The sequence below is a fragment of the Trachemys scripta genome, chromosome 1, assembly GCF_013100865.1.
Source record: "Trachemys scripta elegans isolate TJP31775 chromosome 1, CAS_Tse_1.0, whole genome shotgun sequence".
Classification (NCBI taxonomy): Eukaryota; Metazoa; Chordata; order Testudines; family Emydidae; genus Trachemys; species Trachemys scripta.
In genome coordinates this window covers 132,828,100-132,850,043 of record NC_048298.1, presented here as the reverse complement: position 1 = coordinate 132,850,043, position 21,944 = coordinate 132,828,100, and the positions used below count along the sequence as shown (strand labels likewise).

Below are 21,944 nucleotides of genomic sequence, written 5' to 3'. Positions count from 1 at the left end.
CAACATCAGTAAAGCCAGTTGATGGATGAGAACGAGCAGAATTTAAACACGAGACTAAACTGGGACAAATCAATGAGGGGAAATCATCCCAAACACAGATACTCTCTGGGGACAGAACCAGTCTGGCAGGGACAATGGACAGCAAATTAGATACAAGTTTGCAGAGTGACAGGGCTTAACAAAAAAGCCAGTATGGTTTTGGGTAGCACATTCACATCCCGGAGCAGAAAAGTGATAATCTCCCTCCACAGGGGGATTGAATCGAGACTATTACTGCTTTGGGCACCAAATTTATAGGATAAATATATTGACAAACAAGCAACAGAGATTATCAGGAGGCTGGAGGGAGGGATTTGTGAGGAAAGAGCCAAGACCTACATTTTCAAGAGCAGCCACTGATTTTGGGAGTCTCAGCATTTTGATGCCTGACTTGAGACACCTGAAACTTAGAGGCCACTTTTGAAAATGTAGGCTTAAGTCTGTATCACTTAGCTAAGAAATGATGAAGGGGATGTAGGGACTTGATAACAGTTACAGTGCACTAAGGAGGAGAGAAATTACTTAGAGTGGTGCAAGGGGATATGACTGAGGAGGATGGAATGAAAATAAGAAACAAAAAATTTATTGTAATGTAGAAAGAAAATGGTGCATCAGTCTCTCAAGGGAAGGGGCAGAAGCCCCATTGACTGGACAAAATGTTAGAACATGTGCTGCAAGGACCAATCTTGCCTAAGCTAATAGGGCTTTTCCACTAATAATTTTCTTGGTTCTGTGGAAAGCATCCTGGCCCTAAGTGTTGGTGGAATTTGTGTTATAGCCATGGGAGTCCTAGTGCTTAGAGTCAGGCAGCTTCTTGCCCCATGGTACCTGACTTGATGGCCTGCTGGTCCAGCTTGGTGAGCAGTAATTGCCTTGTCACAGTGTCTCCAGCCAGTGAGTAGACATACGCCAGCAATGCCTGGGTGTAGATATCAGTGGCATTGGAGGAAGCATTTCTGAGGCACTGCAAACTGTTCTTCACCATTGGGTCCTGGAACAGGAAGAAATATGGAGTTCACCTAACATAGGAGATGGAGCAGAGAAAAATGGAGACGACTCCACAGTGACCAAATCCTGACATGGTCATAAAGATTGTGTATGTTGTGGCCATAACTATCCACTGTGCATGACAGAGAAACAGCTGGGCCCATGGAAGCATTAGAAATAAGACAAGAGGCGAGGAGTGAGCGAGGGCGTGCATAGGCAGCACTATACTCACAGCAAGTGGCTTTCCTGCCTCCAGCAGTGCGGCAGTGATGTAAGCAGCCAGAGAGATGTTGTCATTTATCCCACCCTGCAGATCACAGTGAGAGAAAGAGGTTGGTGGGGAATGAACCTCCCAAATGGTAGCTGCTATGTGGCACCTTGTGATAGAAGGTTCCCATGACCACACCCCACACACTATTGTTATATCTTTGTACAATGTATGCCTTGTGAGATACCATTTGAAAACTCATAATTCCTGCTCATTATTGTCCTGGTAAAATACATATGGCAACATTGTATGTGAAGTTAAGATTTCCCTGTATGACATTATTAACCCATGTGCCAAACCACAGCCCTACTGAAGCTGAAATTGAGGGTGGGGGGGGGGGGGGGAAAAGAGAGAAATAGGTCTGTCCTAAACAAAGGAATGTGTGATTGGCTTTGTTTACTGTTTAAATGCAAATTGAATCAAGCAGGAAGCTCAAACAAGTGACAAAAAAGAAGTCTATGGGGGAAGCTATTCCATGCTATCTCCTGGTACCCAGCTGGAAATGTTTTTCAAAAGGCAGATTTAAATGATATGAAGGAGGGGCAAACACCCCAAGACACCACCACCCCTTCCTGCCCATTGCATTCACGGCACCTGAAGCAACAAAGCAAAGCATTTGTTGGTTTCTGGGAGGAGGGATCCTGACCTCAGAAGTTTGGTCAGAGACTGGTGAGAAAACTTTGCTTTGAATGTATCGTAATTTGTTACATTCGGCACCAGTTGTGTTTCATCTTTAATTTCCTATAACCCATTCCTGACTTGTGCTGAGTTACTTGTAACGCACTTAAACTCTGTCTCTAGGTAATTAATAAACTTGGTTTATTGTTTTGTCTAATCCAGTGTGTTTAAATTGAAGGGCTTGGGAAACACCATTTGGGGTGGCAGGTGGTGTGTGCTATTATTTCTATTAAAGAAATAAACGGACTTTATATAAACTTGTATTATCCAGAAGAGGGCTGGGCAGTACAGGACATACACGTCTGGGGGGAAAACTCTAGGACTAGGGGTGAGCTGGGGTCACCCTGACATATAACCTAGTCTGGTAAGAGCCAGGGCGCGGGCGCACACACACACACACACACACACACACCCACCCACCCAGGCAGGAGACTACAGCAGCAAGCATAGGAGCTGGAACTAGGGGTGCAGAAGCACCCCCTGGCGTGAAGTGGTTTCCATCGGTTACAGGGTTTACAGTTTGGTTCAATGGCTCTCAGCACACCCCCCCCCACACACACACTATACAAATTGTTCCAGCCCCCTTGCAGCAAGGCACTGTAAAGGGCACCCCAGGTTACAGGGCTGGGGTCACACCATTACTCATTAGTCTGGCTTGTACCCTTGGTATGTCACACAGCTAATGTGAGGTTACCAGAGGGCAAGGTGGAACAGAACATTCTCCTCCATCTGTGAGAGAGCATTGATGTGCTGGGTGAAGGGGAGTTGATTGGAGAGTCCTAGATGGAACAGTCTATTCTCCTCCGTGGTGGGGGAGGTGGTGTTGAGGAAGTGGACTTGGAGAAGGTGGGAACAGATGTGGAGAGGGGCTTCTGGTTATTTAGGATCACACCCCTAGCACTAAGGGGGGGGGGGGGGGGAGAATGATCTGGACACAACAGCCATATCACTGCAACCTAACTCTGAAGAGATGAGAACAAGAGAGGAGTCATGCCAGTCGGCCCTACATTAGAGTCAAGGGTAGGACCATTGGCCTTCCATCAGGGTCTGGGTTAGTGTCACTGGGCCACTCCCTCAGAGTTAATGACAGCCCCACTAAGAGGGATTACTGAAGGAGGGCCAGGCCTTGCTGGCTATTACCTTCATTGCTGTGTGGAAGAGTTTCCCCACATTGGCATAGCAGCCATTGGCCTGCTGGTTCCCTGCTATCCACTTCAGAGCATCCTCAATGTTCTTGTCATCTATAAAGATGTGCCGCTTGGCTTGTATGAAGCATTTGGTCACAAATGCTGTCAGCCTGGGGGAGAGGAGGAGAAAAAGTCAGTGAGAGAAGGGAGAGAGTCAGTACCAGGGCGGGTGGGTGTGCGTGTGTGGTGGGATACTGACAGGGTGAAGGCTACAGAGGGGGTGCTGGGTGTTGACAAAGATAGTACCAGCATTGGGGGAGGCAATTCATGACTGTACTATTCAGAAAGGCCAGGTATTCACCATGTGTTGCCTTCTCCATCGCTCTCTCCAAAGGCGCTGTAGGAACCATCTCTATGTTTGTATTGAAGTTGCCTCTGGTACCCTGAGCAGGAGAGAAAGACGACTGGAGACATGTCTGAGTCAAAAAAGTCACCCAGGCCTGCCCTGCCACAGAAAAACTGACAAGCTATGGAACTGGCTCACTCAGAACCAGGGGAGAGCCAGGAAGTTCACAGTAACTCCCCTGCCCCAATCCATCCGCCCACCGTTTGGGCACATCTACTGAGCACGGAGGATGAGATGGATACCATGGATTAGGGAGAGGAGAAAGAAAACTAACTGACCTGTCTGTAGGAAACCCACAGCTCTTGTCTTCAACTCCTCACTCAGCTGCCCCGTCTTCTCCAGATACTGCAGCACATAGATGATGGGGGCAAACAGCACCATGTTCTGCTCCCCACAGCCACTGGGCATCTGCACCAGCCGGTCCAGGTTCTGTAGTGCCGAACCCATGATGTCACCTGGATAAACAAACAGACATGGACAAAGGTGATCCTCCTGAACTGTGCATCTATGTCTGATTAAATATAGTTCCCCCTGCCATATCAGGCTGCTCCACACATCATACCATTACTCAACTCATAACACCGCCTGCCTGACACCTCCCCAATCCCACACTTGCAGCCACCCAACCGCTCACACCTCTCCTGCACCACCCTGTCTGCATCCTCCTACTCCATACTTCCTTCTGCATCCGTCTGCACCCACTCACCCTGTACCTCCCTTCCCACTGCTTACACCCATCCCTCTAGCAGCCACTTATGAACCCTCCCATCCATACATTCTCCCTCACTGATCCAAATCCACAAATTGTACATACCTACCCGTATACAAGCCCTCATTCCTCCACACACTCCTGCTGCAGCATTTGCCCCCCATCAGCATTCTAGCCCCCTTCTCCCCCACATACACCAACCCATGCAGCCACCAAAACACGTCCAGTCTGCTCACACCCTCATACAGGCTCCCCACCCTGCTCTATACTAAATCACCCTCCAGACTGATTCCTTACCCAGCACAGACACTTGGGCCCTGGCTGAATCCAGCACCACGTCCTCAGGGAGCTGCAGGGAGACCGAGTCAGAGGCAGAATTCCCTGATAATTATAACAGAAAAAGGAGTGAGCCAACACAGGAGATGGAGTACGAGACCCCACAGCTAGAAACACAATAAGCCACTCTCAGCAGTAACAGATCTCCAAGACACTGAGAGCTCCTGGCATATGGACCAATAACTCCAGCAGCAGCAGGGAGAGAGGGAGGAGAGCAAGTCCTGATGGGTCACGTACTGACTTTCAAGTGTCCCTTCCAAGAAGAATGAGGACAAGGACAGTTCTGGTTTTTTCCACCTCCTTTCAGGGTCTGCACCAGAATCCACTGCAGGAGGCACCGAATGCAGGGGGTAGACACACATTCAGGAAGTACAGGTCCTCATGTATATATTCCAATGGGAAAAAATCCCACCTTTCTATTCCCTGCTGGAATCACAGGGCTCAGCAAGACAAAGACCTAACATCCTGGTAAGTGCTGTCCAGCCAGTGCTCTCCCTCCCCATATGCAGGGCCGGCTTTAGGCCGATTCCCGTGAATCGGGCCCCGTGCCCTTGCCGCCGCCGTACGCTGTACTGGGGCGACCCGGCTTCCCAAAGGGGCAATTTAAAGGGCCTGGGGCTCCCAGCAGGGGCTGGAGCCCCAGGCCCTTTAAATTGCCACCAGAGCCCCACTTCTGGAGCCCTGGAGTAGGGCTGCAGGGCTATTTAAAAAGTCCGGGGCTCCCTTTGCTTCTACCGCCCCGGCCCTTTAAATAGCCACTGGAGCCCCGCCGCTTCCCCAGGGCTCCAGCAGCTATTTAAAGGGCCGGGGCGGTAGAAGCAGGGGAGCCCCTGCCCTGCCTGCAGCCAGCCCCTGCTGCCCCCCCTGCCTGCACCATCCCCGCACCCTCCCCCCCTGCCCTGCCCACAGCCAGCCCCTGTCTCCAGCCAGCCCCGCACCCCCTGCACCCTCCGCTCTGCCCGCAGCCAGCCCCTGCTGCACCCCCTGCCCTGCCTCTGGCCAGCCCATCTCCAGCCAGCCCCACACCCCCCTGCCCTACCTCCAGCCAGCAATATACGTAATATATAATTGTTATTTATAATACATGGAAGAAATGAAAGGGGTTTTTTTTTTTACGTTTTTTTTAAATAAAGTCATCCCTGCCGGGCCCCCACTGAAAATGTTTGAAATGGGCCCCGCACTTCCTAATGCCAGCCCAGCCCGTATGTCTATGCATAGATGACACTCTCCCCAAACCCAAGGGAATGTGGCCACTGTGATCCTGTCCCATGGTCCAATGCAACCCATACCTTCTGGGCAGAGCAGGGAACTGTGAGACTTCTCCATCAGGACGCCCTCTGGCTGGCAGTAGAAACAAAGAAACTGATTAAAGACATAATTTAAAAAAAACAAAAACAAAAACCCACCCACCCATGTCCAGTCTTCAGATACATGCAACCTCATGACTTTGAGCTGCATGCTCAGGGGCATCCAGTCACAGAGCAAGAAGGGATACAAGGGTGAAGAGAGAGGGGCAGAGGCCACTCCTGGACTCCTTAAGTCAACTCTGGGCACTTTGGGACCACAGTGGTCACATTTTGGAGCAAGAAGGGAACTGTCCCTTGGTACAGGGCTCGGACTTGGAATAATGGGTTCAGTTCTTGGACTAGACACCTCAGAACCAGAAAGAGGCCAATCAACTGGAGGGAATTCAGAAGAGGGCTACAAACGATTAAGGGGCTCTAGATAGATTAAGAGGGAAGATTAAATTAACTGGATCTATATAACTCAGTTCAGGATGGATAGCCACCTGTCGATGATTAGGAGAGATATAAACTCCAAACTCCAACACAGAAGAAGAGGAACTGGGGATGAGAGGACAAGAAAGAATATAGAACAACATTGAGCACAAGATGCACATTTCTGGCTGGATGCTGAGGAAACATTTCCTAACAGGGAGAGATCTAGTGAGATGTGGAAGGGTCTCCCCAAGGGATGGGGTGGAACATCCCTTGCTCAAGACATTTAAAACTAGACTGGGCAAAACCCTGGAGAACAGACTGTAGGAAGCCATCCTGCACTGGGCCCAGGGGAATGGAAATGGTGACTTAGTAGAGCTTTCTCCAACTCTGAGGCTGTATCTATACTAGATGTACTACAGTGGAGAGCTCTCCCGTCAGCTTAATTACTCCACCTTCCATGAGAGGCAGTAGCTGCTTCGGAGAGAGCAACTCTCCCACGATATAGCGCTGTCTATGCTGGCACTTAGGTCAGTAGACTATGTCACTCAGTGGTGTGGATTATTCAAAGTTCTAGTGTAGACAAGGTCTGAATTCTAGGAGTCTATGAAATTCAGGACAGCAGAATGATGGAACTGCTGGCAAGAGCACTAGTGAGAACAGTGTGATATCTTATTTCCCCCCACTGTTCTCTGGATCGGCAGGCTCACCCGGACGAGGAGAGGCTTGATCAAGGTGTCACTGCGGCCCTTATTTGGCACCGTCACTTTCCTACCGCCACAGAGCTCTCTGCTGGGCAGTGCCACTGTGGTGATGGTGAAGTTCACCTCACCTGGCAATGAAAAAGAAAAAACACAAAAAAACAAGCTCTTCAGAGCTTCCATTTCAAACCTGCCCATCCAGGCAAAACTGTTCAGTGCACAGAAAACTGATGACATCTGTAGTTCTGTGCAAGCCAAGACAATGATGTAAGAGGAACGTGCTGTCACACCTAAGGCTTCGAAGTGATCTGTATTTCTCCACTCCAGGGACAGCTTTGCACAAACAGCCCTGTGCACTATGAGAACAGGGGTATGGGACCATCATATTCTGAAATATCAGGGATAGCAATGGAGTTCTAGAGGTGGGACAGTGGTCTCATCCAGTATGACAGGAGGATACTGAATTAGTTAGATGCCTGGTCTAGCTACAACAACAAGGTGGGAATCTGATTATTTGGAGCAATGGTCTGAGCTGGTACAGCAATTCCTGTGTTCTCTTCCCTTCGTCTCTGCTCTCCTTACCCAGTTTGGTGGCTGTCACGTTCCAGTAATAGGTCCTGGCTTCATCAGCACACAGACAGCTGGTGTATTCACAGCCCTTACATGATTTCACCTGGTACTTCTCTGACTTGGCCAGCGTAATCTGGATCTGCACAAGAGACCAGGGAAGGGGTGAGCAGTCAGGGACACGAGTGGAAGATTAGGCGGAGGAGGCAAGGGAGAAAATGGGTGACACTTGATCTTATTTAGTTTCTTTTATAGGGAATTTTAGCAACAGGTGAAAAGTACTGGATCAGCAGAGCAAGCTTCCCACACACATAGCAATCCAATCCCATCAATGTACCGAAGTACCATCCTGGCTTCCTGGTATCGGTAACATGGAGGTAAAACTTGCTCTGGATCTCATGGGATTAGCTCCCGTTCCCTGGGGAATGCGTAAGGGTAAAAATCCATGTGGCTCTCTCGATACTGATTCCGGATCCATTGTGGGCAGGGGGGGAAGGATTTACAGGCACACAGGTAAAGCCTAACCCAGAAGAGGCTAACCAGAGTGTGAGTGCTTCCTCACCCTTATGCACTGTTTCAGGTAGTTGAAGACAGTGGCAGTCAGTGTAAACGATTCTCCGCGGATCACAGAGTAGGGCAAGGTCAGGTCCACGAAGAAAGGTTTGAAGGCCGTCAGCCCCACCGTAGGGGAGATCCCGAAGCCGCTGCTCTCTGAGGTACAGAACATGCTGGCTTTCCATTCCGTGATGGTGTCAGGAAGAGTGACTGGGACCTGCTTCTTACCTGAACTTCTGCAGAGAAATCAGATCATGATATGGGTTGTGGGGTAGGAGATCCCCAATGGACAGAAAAATTCTGACAATAAATAAATGATACTATGATTATCTCCAGTATCTTCTATCCCAGTATCTTATAGAGCTTTCTAGGCATTAATCCTCCCAACACCCCCTGGGAGGCAGGGTATGTCGTTATCCCACATTACAAATGCAGAAACTGATGCACGGGGAGGGGAAGTGACTCGCCCAAGGTCACCCAGTGAGTCAGTACCAGAACCAAGAAAAGAACCCACATATCCTTTCTTCTAACCCCTAGATCCCACAGCCCTTCCTAAAACCCAGCAGATTTGTTCTCTAGAACATTAAACCAGCCCAGTCTCAAAGGCCTGTGAGGTCTGGTTCGGAGAAGCACCGCCAAACACTGCCTGCACAAAGCCTTGCATTTCTCCGCACCCTCCCTGGGATTAAACATCACTTACTCAATGGGATACAGCTCCCAGATCCAGGTCTCGGGGAAAAACTCACGGACTTGGGACTCACTGGATTCCACCACTGATGGAGGCTGAGATTCCACCACAGGGACACGTCCTGAATCTTCCATAATAGCGGGTGGCATGGGTGCCTCTGGAAGTCAGACAATACCTGATATGTGGCTGCTTACTCACAGAAAAGACTGGCACTGGGACAATAGAGTCCAGTAGGGGGCAGGGAAGGAACTCAGATGGAGATTAACCCTTTATTCCCAGACAGTAATTACATGGATTAAGAGAGCAGAAAGGAAATGTAATAGACCAGGACAATCAAATAAAAAAGGTAAGGAACTCCTTACCCATTAGAATATTTTTCTTGTAGTACCAAATGGGATAGGAACGACAATCCTGGGGTCTCTTTATTTTGCCATTTGATAAAATTTTCAGTCCCATCTCCTGTGTTAAACCAGAAATGAAAAACAAAATATGAAAAAGGAAGTTTAAAGTTTGCTTAGTGTCTCTCTGCCTGTGTGTCAGTATAACTATTCGACTGCATCACATGGTCCCCTCTGCTTTCTCTGATCCCCATCTTGCCTGCCTCCCTTGTCTCTCTCTGCACTGGTCTACAATAAGCTAGGACACCTTGGCAGGCACACTGATTTCATGAGCTCCTTGGTCATCTCGCTTGCCCTTGCCTAGGTCAACAGCAGCAGAATTTCTATTAACCAGTTTGGCTGATCAAGACACAGTAGAGCCTTACTCTAGCACAGCCATTGTTTATTGTGGAACTCGTGAGGCAACAATCCTATTCCACCCAGGTATAAATCTGGTGATTAAACAAGAGCTGTTGAAACTGAACTCTTGAAAAATCTCTCTGAGTTCAGTGAGAGTGAAAAATTCCATAATCAGCAACAGCATTTCTTCTGCTTAAAAAAAAAAAAAAAAAAAAAACAAACAAAAAAAAACCACACCACTCTTTTTGCAACTGGATGAATCAAAACTCACCGCATATCGATCCCACCTGCTTTTACTCAGAGACTTTTAGATTCAAACACAACCCTAAGTGTCACTCCACTAATTTCAACAGCAATACACCAAGGATTATTTGCCCCATACACCTAGGACACAATATGGCCTGCAGATCTTTATTACTGATGATGATGCATGAGAAGGAAAGAACCAGCCTGACTCTGCTTTTATTTCTACATAGAGTAAAACTGTTTTGAAGTCAGAGCTGGAACAACAGGGTGAAGTTTTAATACAGACAACATTCAGAGCAGACTTGCACTTCCTGGTTGGTTGGTTGGTTGATAGACAGATCTGCCTATGAGCCCAGACTCTCAGAATGGAGGCTATGCCTCTTCACCAGCCTCTCCTTAGTGTGAGGAGAAGAGTATAAAGGCACCCACCTTTAGGAAGCTAAAGAAGTCAGCCCCTTGGTCAAACCAAGGTCTTGGTATGATGGAACGTTTGCTGCGGTCCACTGGCACAGGGTTGATGACAGGCATTGGAAATGGCCTTGATATATAGCAGTCATTGTACTCATCAACTTGATAGGGGTAACCTCCATTTGAGAAATCGAGCATCCCATACACCTGCAGAACCACACATGGGCCCAAGGAAACAAACAAAGGGCTGATAGCAAGGACAGAGACACAGACCTGCCATTCATCCCTCATCCTAGCTCCTACCTCCAAACCCTTCCCCCCACACAGATGCCCCCATTCACCCCAGAGCCCCAGCTTCCACCATTTCTCCATCATTCTGCCCCATCCCTCAGCCCATCGCAGTGAGCCACTCACACTGCTGTTGGAGAGCTCCCTCTCTGGCCTCAGGAGCAGGACGCTCTGGTCCACCGCTCGGATGGCACACAGCGAGTTGGGAGCCGCCCTCAGCTGGAGATTCACAGTTGCCCCTGGCAGGTCCTGCTGCTGTGAGAACTCCAGGTTGACCTGGACAGATGGATCCCAAGAGGGGCAGAGCCAGAAACATGGGAGCGAAGAGGCAGGAAAAAGGAAGGGCAAGAAAAGGGATGAATTAGAGAAAAATGATTCCTCTGTTCAAGGGGAAAGATAAGGGTTTAGTCGTGGCTCCCCCAATGCCTCAGCTGCATTTTCTATTGGTGCACATGCCACGCACTGAAATGTTTTCGTCTCTGCGCTACCCACCTCCCCTCTTCCTGCACCTGTGCCAACCCCAGCCTCCTCAGGCCAGGGCCTCACCTGGTTCTTGAAGCACATGGAGACTGTGAACTGGACTTTGTCAGCAACAACTCCCCCATCAGGGAACATGGCATAAACCACCAAGGAGGGGTCAGGAGCAAAGTGGGAGGTGAAGGTGAGAGGGATGGAGAAAGAGCCCATTAGCCCTGGGAGGAGAGAGGAAGAGGGGAGATTCTGTCAGTAGCTTTAATAGATCCTGCCCATCTCAGCCCCCCCTCCCTCTTTCAGTCCATTCCATGCTGCCTCCCTCAGTGCCTCCTTCTGGGCTCTGAATGGTCACTAGAGCCCAGCATTGGAGGGGTTTTGCTCCCCCATTTTGGGAGAGGTAGCTGTGGACCTACCACCATTCTTCTTGATATTGACACGTTTCTGACCATCCTCGATGAGCTTCCGCTTCCCCACCACCTAGGGAAGGAGAGAGAGATCTTAGAAGGTGTTCAGGTCAGGTACCTTCTCCCATATCCTCTCATGTCCCCCCAAATCCCAAACACCAAAGATTACCACCAACCATGGGACGGGTGAAGTCACATGGGGGACACTAGCCCTGGGAGAGGGGAGAGTTTCAGAGAGGAGGGGAGGCAGGTTGTGGGAGGGTTTTGGCAGCAGGGAAGGGACTTGCATGTCCAGGGACCAGAGAGAAGAGGCCTGTTCTGTGGGGACTGCACATTTTGTAGGGAGAGGGAGACTGGGGATGGTTTCTAGCAGTGGGGAGGTGAACGGCACTGGGCGTGCTGGTTCAGGAATGAACAGGAGGGAAAGGCAGATCATGGGGAAGTAAGTGTCCTAGGGGATTGGGAAAGGGGGTTCATATGGGAGGGCATGTCCAGATTCAGGAAAGGGAATCCAGCACTTCAAGAAGCATATTGGGTAGCAACTGCTTATCTGGGGAGATTGGGAGGGCTTCCAGAAGGAAGGAAGGTGGGTCCATCAGGAGCAGATGTTTGTGAGGATCAGGGTTAGATTTGGTGGGGATCAGGCAAAGAGGAGTAAACCAGCAGGAAAGAACTGGGTTGGGGCACTTGCTGGGGAATTGCAAAGAAGGTAGAAGGGGGTTTGCTGTCCTGTCACAGGGAGAGGGAGGGATCACCAGCTAGGAGGGGCTGGGCTATCTGGAGGAGCTGTGATAGGGCAGGGTGGAACAGGGGAAGAGGAATTGAAGAAAAAGTATGCTCCTCTTCAGTGCTTCAAGGGTTAAGCCACAGCTGCTCTCAGTACCATGGCATTTCTTACCCCTGTTCCTGAGACCCCCCACTTGGCACCTCCCACAATATCTCTGTCCCCCAGCCCCTGGCCTGCCCGGGCACTCACATAGAAGGAGAAGAGGATTTCTCTAGCTTTGTCTCCCAGGTCCATTCGGTCAATGCTGTAATCCACCTGGACCACCTGCTTCTGGCCGCAGGGCAGCACTCCCCGCAGCCGCTGGATTTTGAGGTAGCTCTTGGTGGTGCTGTAGTATGGCTTCAGGTGGAGGAAAGCATTCAGGTAGTACTGACGGATCCTTGTAGGCCCATACACCAGATCCAGAAGCTTGAACCTTCCCTGGAAGAGAAATAAAGGTAATAATTAGGACTGTATTTCTCCAGAGCACTGTAAATGTTCTGGCCAGCATGTGTGTATATATATACACACACACACACACACACACACACACACACACACTGCCCTCTGCTGGATGGAATCAGTACAGCTCAAGTGTGATTCAGAAGATGTTATACTGGTACATCTAAACAGATTTTCCTCCAATTTAAGCACTAGAGGCCAGTGCTTTAGAGCAGAAGGGCCTCTGTGGTGAGAAGGGCCTTCGTTCTGTTCTTGGGCATTCATGGATCTGTTACAATCCCACAGTGCTTTACAGCAAGTGGACTGGATTCCAAAAGACATGATTGTGTTAGACATGAAAATAGACCTTAAGCATCTAAAATGGCATGTATTATCATAACAATTATATATTGTGTACTGTATCTATAAATTACATAGATTTGTTATAAAGTGGCTTATAGCCTGAAGCCAATCATTAACTGCCTGAAATTAGGAAGAAACCTCCCCTATGGACAGTTAGTGCATAGCTGTCTGTTACTGGATTTCTTGCTTCCACTAAAGTATCTGGTTTTAGCCACGATCACAAACAAGATACTGGAATAGATAGTGGATCACAGCACTGATCTGGTTTGGAAAGTCCCCTGTTCTCCATGAATCCACTTAGGCACTTAACAGATGTGTAAGATACGCCAATAAGAAAATTTAACAGGGAGCAGAATAGCTTATTGGATGTCTAAAAACATGGATGTCCATCAACAAACAACTGGATTCAACAGGAGCCATTTAGCCACACTGCTGGCATTTGTTTATCTGTAGATGTGGGTAGAGGGCTAACAAGGCCAGTTTTCTGTGCACAGAGGTAGCTCTTATCTGATGAAAATTCAGCAGTATCTTTGATGATGATTAGAGCAGGTCCTTGGGCTGGATGTTAGATGACCAGACGGGAATCTTTGAAAAACTGGGCTTTTTTTACACCTTGGAGTCAACTCACCCACTATTGAAATGGGAAGGAGGGAGCCATTCTGCGCCAGCAGCACTACACAACATGGCCACAGGAGGGGAAGGGAATAAAGTCTCCTCCATTTGAAACAGATTTTAGGATGGCAAAATGTACAGAGTTAAGGGACTCACACCTACCTCAGAGAAACTCTGTATTATATGGCAACAGCCCTAGTGACGAAAATTACCCTCAGATCAAGGGCCTGAGAGATACAGAGAAGAGACTTTCTAGGGCCTACCCAAAGGGGAATTGTGTGGAGCCTTGCCAGTGCTCAATGTCTTTGTCAGCTCCTGGATGCAGCACTGAAATGCACTGTTCCTAATTTGACTCACCTCCAGAGAGACCTCACTTCTATTCCAGGTAGCTGTGTCCAAAATGAAAGTAGCCACCCCTGTGCTATCGGTGGTGAGATTTTGGTGGGACTGGGTATTCCCAGCATTAATAACCAAGAAAATGGGCTGCTTCTTCAGTATGGAGCCTTCTCGGTCCAGGGCTTTGATCTGCAGGGAGAGAATCATGCACACATTCAACCAGCAAAACCTCCTCTTGAGAGACTGACCAGAATGGGAAATCTCTAGGAGAGACACTCAGTGGGGCTGAGAAAGCTCAGAGCAGGCTGGCTCCTTCTAAAGAGAAGGGCAGGGCTGAGGAATAGACAGAGGTAACCTCTAGGGAAAAATTAAAAATGGGAATTTCTAGGAGACGATGCTACAGGATCTTATGTTTTTGTCACCTGCTAGAGGCACTATGTAAAGCACCGTACTTTGGCTGCCCTGGACGACCACTCAGAAGCTCCACCCCATGTAGATTTTACCTTCCCGCTGTAGGGGTACCCCGGGTGGTAGTAATTGTCTGAATCCTCAAAGCTCATTGTCCCAGCTTGCTCAGACATAAACACAACATGGGTAGCGTTTGCCTCCACGCCTATGGGAGAAAGACAAGATGCACAGTAAGCCAATGAACACAGTGGTTTGCCATACTCTGCCACACCAGGTTATAACAGAAAAGTTTTGGGACCACCCCTCCCATCTAGCCATAAAGCAAGGGAGGAAGGCCATGACCCCCCTTCCCCCCAGACCTCTTTGCAATCCCCATGTTGATAACCTGTGAATGAGCACCATGGCTAAAGACTCCACTCTGATTGGTAGAACAGTCTCCTGCCTGCCAGTGACCAACCCATTTATTACAAAAGACAATTTCAGGGTCCATCAGTGGCCAGTGGACTAGTTCACCATCCCAATAGTGTATACTTAGTGGGAAATGGCCCAAGCTATAGAAGACAGTGGGGCAGGCTAAGCATGTGCCCACACGCACCACAAAAACATTAAGTGTTGGGGGGTCATCAGTCCATTTCAGAGATCACTCTCGGTCAACATTTCCTTCTTCCACCCTCACCCCCTCCCCAAGAACTTTATTATAAAGGAAGAGAGAGGCAATAGACACCCTCTCTCACACACGTGCACGCACACACACAGCTTTGCAGATGCTAGGGTTTACCTGTTCCAGCTTCCACCAAAGTGGCTACCATGTTTATATTGTGGCTGTACCTAGGGCTGACAAGGCTGAAGAATGCCAAGTCCACGGAGGCTGAGAAACAACCGGTCTTATCAGTCTGGAAAACAGGCAATGAGAATTGATGACACTTGCTGACAACATACTCAAGGAACAAGAGGAAAGGAACTGCCACCCTGTGATCGTGTCAGAGCTCAGAAGTGAAGCAGTGGCAGGCTCTGTCAGAGTGTGGAGGGGAGACATGCAAATGCTGCAGGGAGTGGAGGAGTGTCTGAGTCAGCAGGAGGCACTGCTGTTCCCGAGTCAGCAGAACTAAGCCAAATGCTCCAGTGTGCGAGGGGTACTGTGCAGCTGGGTCCTTCCAGAAGTGCCCACTGCTCCTGGTTAGAATTTCTCCCTCTCTAGCTCATTCTTCTGCCCTGCTGTTCCTCTTTCCCTAGATGCTCCTACATCTCCATTAGGCCATTTCCCTCCTCACCTGTCCTGTGACATTCTGGCAGATGTCCGTGGGCTCTGACTCCGTCCTGTCTATGTACCAGGTATATGCTGTCTGACACAAAGAGACTTGGACTGTACCCTGAACAGGCTTTCCGTATGTGTACCTGGCAGAGAAGGGAAACAAGAAAAAAAGGAAAAACTATCTGCCACTGGTGTCCTTAGTCCACTCCTGCCTTCTTCCTTTGCACTATGGTGTATGTGCCTGCTATTCCAGTGCTGGGCCCCCCACACAGCTCTGCTGATATACTCCACTTTCTCACACTCACACCTTCCTATTGCACTTTAACTGGAGAGGACACTCCATGATTTAAATAACTAACTAAAAGAACAGGAGTATTTGTGGCACCTTAGAGACTAACAAATTTATTTGAGCATAAGCTTTCGTGCCACAAGTACTCCTGTTCTTTTTGCAGATGCAGACTAACACGGCTGCTACTCTGATAACTAACTAAATGGTGTTTTGAGGAAGCTGCAGAATGGACAGACTTCCACGTGGAAGAAGAGTTGAGAGCCACTGTAAATGCATTCACCTTTTCCCTGAAAATCCTTATTACAACGCAGACCCTCTCAGAAACACAAAGCTAATCCCTTCCATCCACTGAGCTAGATGCGCTGATACATTTGCACGTTAACTGTGCGCTCCCATCACAAGAGCCCTGTGAAACGTACTTGCCACAAACTTTCAGTGGAAAAGACGTATCCGAGGTGAAGATCCGAGTGGGCTCAGCCACAACCACTTTGAATTTGGGCAGCACTGGAGAGGGAGAAATAGGATGCAAGAAGTTAAGAAAGGAACAGGTTGGCTGACTGTCACCCAGCTCAGGGAGCAGTGTGTGTCTGCGTGTTGAGGGGGTGCAGCACTCCCAGAGACAGTATTCCCCTGGAGAGAAGGGAGGGGGTTGTCCTCTCTAAGGCAAGCGTTCGCTTGGAGAGTCTGTGTCAGGGTTGGATAGGGAGAGGGCTTCCTCAGGCTGGGATTCCCCTGGGACTGTCAGAGCGCGGAGTGCTCCTGCTGCTCTCCCCTCCATACCGTACTCCTCCACACTGAAGATGCTGTAGGCCTTCCCACTGTCCACATTGATGGTGTACGTTCCCAGGGGCGGTTCGGCTGCCAGCTGGAAGGACAACTGCACAATGCCTCGCGCTGGTTTCACATTAAGCCACTGGCCAATCCGGTTATTCTCAGGATCCTGATGCCACGGGCAGAAACAGAATTAAAATGCAGCCCATCCTCCCTGTTTTACTCCCCATGCAGCCCAGCCCTTGGGAAGACAGGGGCTGGCAGTGCTACAGAGGCTGGGTCCAGCACCTCTGAAGGTTGGTGGTGCGCTGCGTGACCAGGCAGGGCCAGTACAGGCTGTGAGCACTGCAGAGGCTGAACTCTGTGCCTTAGGGGTATGCACTGCTAGGTGGGAGACCTGGCTCCCATTCCCTGACCTGGTCTCACTCTCCTGGAGCTGGCAGGGGCTAGAATTGCTGTTGACACTGGGCTCTGGGTGCCCTACAGTTCGCACTGTTCTTTACTGTGCGTGACCGGAGTTTGATTCCCTGTCCTGGTCACCAGCTCTCCATGGGCTGGTAGGAACTGAGGAAGCTGTGGAGGCGGGGCTAGGCGACCCCAGCAGATCAGTGCTCTGCACTGCAGGGTGGGAGAGTGAGGCTGGATTGTCAGCCCCAGTCTGGGAATTCCCCCTGGGCAGCAGGAGCTGCTGGAGAAGCCAGGATCCCCCAGGCTCCATTTCCCTAGAGATTAGCAATCTCTGCTGCTGTGAGGGAGACCCTGTTTCTAGTCTCGGTCGGTGCTGGTGGGAAGATGGGAATAGTGAGGGGGTCCAGTCTGGCACCCCCTGCAGGTTACTACAGTGTGTGTACTGCTGCACAGGAGACCATAGTTCCAATGCACGCGTCTCACAGCCAAGAGCTGCAGGAACAGGGCCAGCTACCCTCCAGGCATGGGTGCAGGAGACCTGAGTGAGTCACAGTCTTAATCTCTCATTTGTGTGTCAAGGGAAACGAATGGAGAACAGAGGCATCTCAGTATGCATATGGGGGCCACTGACCTTCAGCTCCACCAGCAGGTACTGAAAGAGAAAACCAGACAGAATTCCCATTAGTGATCGCTGCACTATTGCGGGGAACAGAACTGCTGTACGGGCTGGAATCTCCTCCACCCTGAGAGCTGAGGCCAAATCTGTCCCTACTCTTAACTCCATCAGATTGTGCTCAGGGCCTGGGCATTCACAGCAGGAGCATCTGAGTTCTAGCCCTGCTGTTGCCATGAAGTTCTGAGTGACCACAGTGTGCAACATATGGCACACGTTTTGTTACATTAACAACAGGACCCTCCAAGCATAGGCACCAACTACGTGCGTGCTCCGGGGCTGGAGCACCCATGGGGGGGGGGAGGGAGGAAAACAGTAGGTGCTCAGCACCCACTGGCAGCCCCTCCAATCAGCTCCATCCCAACAATCAGCACCTCCCCCTCCCCCCCAGCACCTCCCATGTGCCAGTGATCAGCTGTTCAGCGCCATGCACAAGGCGCTGGGGGGGGGGGGAGGGAAGGAGCAAGGGCGGGGCATGCTCGGAGGAAGGGTGGAACAGAGCAGGGGTGGAAAGAAGCCTGGAGCAGCGTGGGGTGCTGGCACATTAGAAAGTCAGTGCCTGTGCCTCCCAGCAATGTGAGCTCAGATCAACCTCTCTTGTTCCTTACAAGGCTTGAAAGTATGCAGCTAGTGATCCCCACCCCCTTTTCAAACTTCCAAAGTTGCCTCAACACCTCCCACAGCCCCCAGGGGAGGTTGCAGGAGGAAGAGTCCCATTTGGCAGCATTGGAGGAGCCTTGTGCGCTTTCCTCAGCTTGGCTGGCTGCTTTTCCCTGTTTTAGTTTTATGCTAATAGCTCTTAAACAATTTCCTAGGCAGCTTCAGGGAAGGTGGCTGTGTCACAGCTCAGAGCAGCTTCCCCCGTTCCCTCTCTATAGTCCAGCAAGAGCACCCCACTCTAGGCTTCTGGCTCCCCGGCTGTCACCGCTCTTGGGGAGAGAGACACACACTTTTCTCTCTTGCTCCTGAGCAGGTTGTTTCCAGGCTGAACAGTTCCCTGCCTACACTCTGATATCCCCAGCAAAGAGACTGCCTAATCCGGCCTGTTTTACCTTCTCTTTAGAGTGTAATTACCACAGTTAATCTACTACACAGCTTTTTCTAAGCAAGCACATTTTATACTGAAAGTATTACAGAGAAAACAAAAGAACCTACCTGCATGTTAATAAACTAAGCAGAGTTCACCCCCAACTCCTGCCAGAGCCCTTGTTGGAGACCAGTCCTTCAAAACCCCACTCCGGGGTTTCCCTGTAGCTTCAAGTTCCTAACACCCTTTGCTCAGCACAAGAACCCAGCCTTACGGGGGCCATGATAGGCCAAAGTCCTTCCAACCCTTCCCTAAGGATAGGGGGCCCCCCTTGGACAGGAGATCCTGTCCGTGTGCTGGAGCAGAAAGAAGGCCCTGAGTCAAATAGCCTGAGTTTAAACTATCCCCAATCCTTTCATTGTCTGCTGGTCTCTGCATAATCCATCTTGAGCTAGCATATGTGAGCCTCTGTAAGTGGTGGCGCTTCTCTGGAGGGGTGACAGCCTGAATGAATTTGCCTAAACACCCCCCACTGTTCCCAGCTCCTGGAGGGGCTGTATTTACCCTTCCCGTGGAAATACATACAATCCAGGGCTCACAGGGATACATAAACCAGTCATTTAATACATTAGACCCCCCCCCATATATTAAACTTAAATTCAGTAAGGTTTAACCTAATTCCATAAGGTTTATCCAGGATATTACAGGACACCACCATATTTGTTACAGTTCGATTTCCTGAAGCAGCTCCCCATACCTCAGGGGAATGAGGTGGCCAGGTTGCAGTAGGCAGCTAAGTGCTGGCAGCTCTCAGAAGCCACCTGATTCTGGTTTGGATCTGGGCCAGGGCTGGGTTACAACAGGAAGGGAGTTTAACCAAAGGGGAAATCCCAGATCCCTTCTGAAAATTCAAACTCTTGCAGCTGTTGAGAGATCCCAGATTGGTACTCCTGAGGCATAAAGCCCTCTGCCCCCAGGGCACAAGCAAAGATAGAAGGTAGCGTGTGGGGAGAGCCTATCTCCCTCTCTTCTCTTCCCCTGCCACATTTCTCACCTTGTCATTCAGTGGGATGAAATTGCTGTTCAAAGTGACAATTCGAAACCTCACTGCAATGGGGAAAAAAAAATAAAAAATAAAATGCCTTTAGACTAATCTTCACGTGAGGATCCAAGCCTGTCTCCCCAATCCCAGCTGTATACACAGGTTCAAGGCATCATTTCAACATGTTCCCTGAAGCCTCATAGTTTCTGAGGCATTAAGTATTTGAGGGCTTGACAGGCTTTGAAGACCGGGATGGGGGGGGGAAATATGTAGCTAAGATAAAAAGAACTCAGCAGGTATTTTGGGGAAGTGTGGTGTGGAGGTGGCTCTAGTGCACTGGTTCTCAACCAGGGTCTACAACCAGGTTTCAGGGGGTCCACCAAAGGACCAAGCTTCAGCCTTGGGTGTCAGGGCTCGGGGTCAAGCTTCAACCTCATGTGATGGGGCTCCAGGATGGAGTGCCACCTCCCTGACTCACCTCAGCGGGCCACTGAGCTGGTCTGGATTGGGGGAGGAGAGGCGCAACCCAAAATTGCAGCATCACTGCAGAAGAAAGATCTCCCAGAAGGAGTTGCCTCACAGCCATTGACTCCATGAGCAGGTAGCAGCTAGACAAGGAGACACCACTCCTCTGCCCTGCTACATCAGCACTGCAGGGAGCACAGCCAATGAAAGGCAGAAATCAGGGAGGGTGGCGGGGGGGTGTGATCCTGTGTGCTCCCCCACAATCACCTCTGGTTGGGGGTCTGCAGGTTTGTCTATTTAAGTTTAGGGGTTCCTGGGTTTAAAAAAAAAAGTTGAAGTGGAAACGTCAGACTGGCAGTTCTCATGTTTCCTCTTCAGCTTTTCACAGGGTTCTGAAGAGATGAAGCTGAAAGGCAACAAGTGTTTTCTGTGTGAAATGGGATGAGTTTATTTTGGCTGTGTGGGAGGAGCCTGAGAGACCTTTTAAGAAAAATAATCTGTTTGTCAGGGGTTGTGAAAGGGGAGAGAGAGAGAGAGAAAAACCACCTCCCCCTAAACAGGCCGCAGCTCTGCTGATAGCTGCGCTGCTTCTCAGGGAGTTCACTGGAAAGGAAGAATTCTAGACTAGTTGCACACACCAGCAGATACATTGGCATTGGCTTACTCACCCCAACATCTGTGAAGGAACATCTCCAGACACGTGTACACTTGCAAACTCACATGCGCACACTGGTGCAGAAACACACATAGCCCTTCAGCTACCATGCACTCATAACACTTGCAGACCTCTGCACACCTCTAGGCATGAATAGATCTGCAGACGTGTACTCACCTGAGGATAAACACTGCTTATGTACCAGCTTGTAGACAAATACCTCACCATATGCACCTGAAGTGTACATCTGCAAACACACATGCACCAAAAACCACTTGCCCATGCCCACGCACCTGCAAACACGAGTGCATACAAACAGTCTCATCTGCAAGTTATGCTCATTTTCACTAACAAAGAAAAAACGCTCACAGCTGCACCTCTCTAGGAACATATACACACACCCAATGGCACATCTGCATGCACACAAACACAGAGAAAGGAAATCCCTCAGGGCAGATCCCTTCTTACCCAACTGTCCTGGCACATAGATGGGCTTGTCAGTCTGCACAAAAGTGCTGTTGCTGGCCCTCTGAATCAGGACTTGTTTCTTCTCAGCTATCTTGCTCTTGCCCCCACCTCCAGACAGCTGAATGGTAGCAACTTCCTCAGTGCCCCCGGAAGGAGGTGGGACCTGGGGTACACAGGAAACAACATTAGGAGAATTAGGCACAATCCTTGGTGGAGGAAATTAATGAGTAATCCACAGCCCACTAATGAGTAATCCACAGAGGAGATAAGGAACCTACTTCTGCGGCCAGCTGAGTGATTTCTCCTTTAGCTGAAGAGGTCTGTGTTCTTGGAGCTCCTTCAGCTCCAAGAACACACATGAGAGTGTAACTTATATGGTAGTTGTAGCTCCTAGGTGCTGCATATAGATTTATTACATAGGGTTACCATACGTCTGGTTTTTCCCGGACATGTCCGGCTTTTCGGCAATCAAACCCCCGTCCGGGGGGAATTGCCAAAAAGCCGAACATGTCCGGGAAAATGCCGGCCGGGCACTTCCCCTCCCAAGGCGGCTCTGCTCCTCCCCTGACTCTTCAGCTCTGTTTAAGAGCCGAGCTGCCTAAGCGCTATGGGCTTCGGGCAGCCCCCTTGCC

At 49.8% G+C, this 21,944-nt stretch overlaps 1 protein-coding gene across 7 annotated transcripts in view; it reads right to left on the bottom strand.

Annotated features, from left to right (window-relative positions):
- Window positions 1-21,944, bottom strand: part of A2ML1 (alpha-2-macroglobulin like 1) — an 82,106-nt gene that overhangs the window by 12,689 nt on the left and 47,473 nt on the right. For all 7 annotated transcript variants that reach the window (XM_034785971.1, XM_034785951.1, XM_034785980.1 and 4 more), the window contains 26 exons: window positions 21,313-21,475; window positions 19,737-19,789; window positions 17,614-17,634; window positions 16,584-16,743; window positions 16,223-16,307; window positions 15,534-15,657; window positions 15,041-15,155; window positions 14,358-14,467; window positions 13,876-14,043; window positions 12,313-12,543; window positions 11,346-11,409; window positions 11,005-11,150; window positions 10,585-10,734; window positions 10,192-10,377; window positions 9,142-9,238; window positions 8,792-8,936; window positions 8,099-8,327; window positions 7,552-7,678; window positions 6,979-7,100; window positions 5,840-5,891; window positions 4,512-4,595; window positions 3,784-3,960; window positions 3,461-3,542; window positions 3,113-3,269; window positions 1,259-1,333; window positions 868-1,030 (listed from right to left, as the gene is read on the bottom strand). In XM_034785971.1, coding sequence (XP_034641862.1) covers window positions 868-1,030; window positions 1,259-1,333; window positions 3,113-3,269; window positions 3,461-3,542; window positions 3,784-3,960; window positions 4,512-4,595; window positions 5,840-5,891; window positions 6,979-7,100; window positions 7,552-7,678; window positions 8,099-8,327; window positions 8,792-8,936; window positions 9,142-9,238; window positions 10,192-10,377; window positions 10,585-10,734; window positions 11,005-11,150; window positions 11,346-11,409; window positions 12,313-12,543; window positions 13,876-14,043; window positions 14,358-14,467; window positions 15,041-15,155; window positions 15,534-15,657; window positions 16,223-16,307; window positions 16,584-16,743; window positions 17,614-17,634; window positions 19,737-19,789; window positions 21,313-21,475 — 3,286 coding nt within the window. The remainder of the gene's footprint in view (window positions 1-867; window positions 1,031-1,258; window positions 1,334-3,112; window positions 3,270-3,460; window positions 3,543-3,783; window positions 3,961-4,511; window positions 4,596-5,839; window positions 5,892-6,978; window positions 7,101-7,551; window positions 7,679-8,098; window positions 8,328-8,791; window positions 8,937-9,141; window positions 9,239-10,191; window positions 10,378-10,584; window positions 10,735-11,004; window positions 11,151-11,345; window positions 11,410-12,312; window positions 12,544-13,875; window positions 14,044-14,357; window positions 14,468-15,040; window positions 15,156-15,533; window positions 15,658-16,222; window positions 16,308-16,583; window positions 16,744-17,613; window positions 17,635-19,736; window positions 19,790-21,312; window positions 21,476-21,944) is intronic.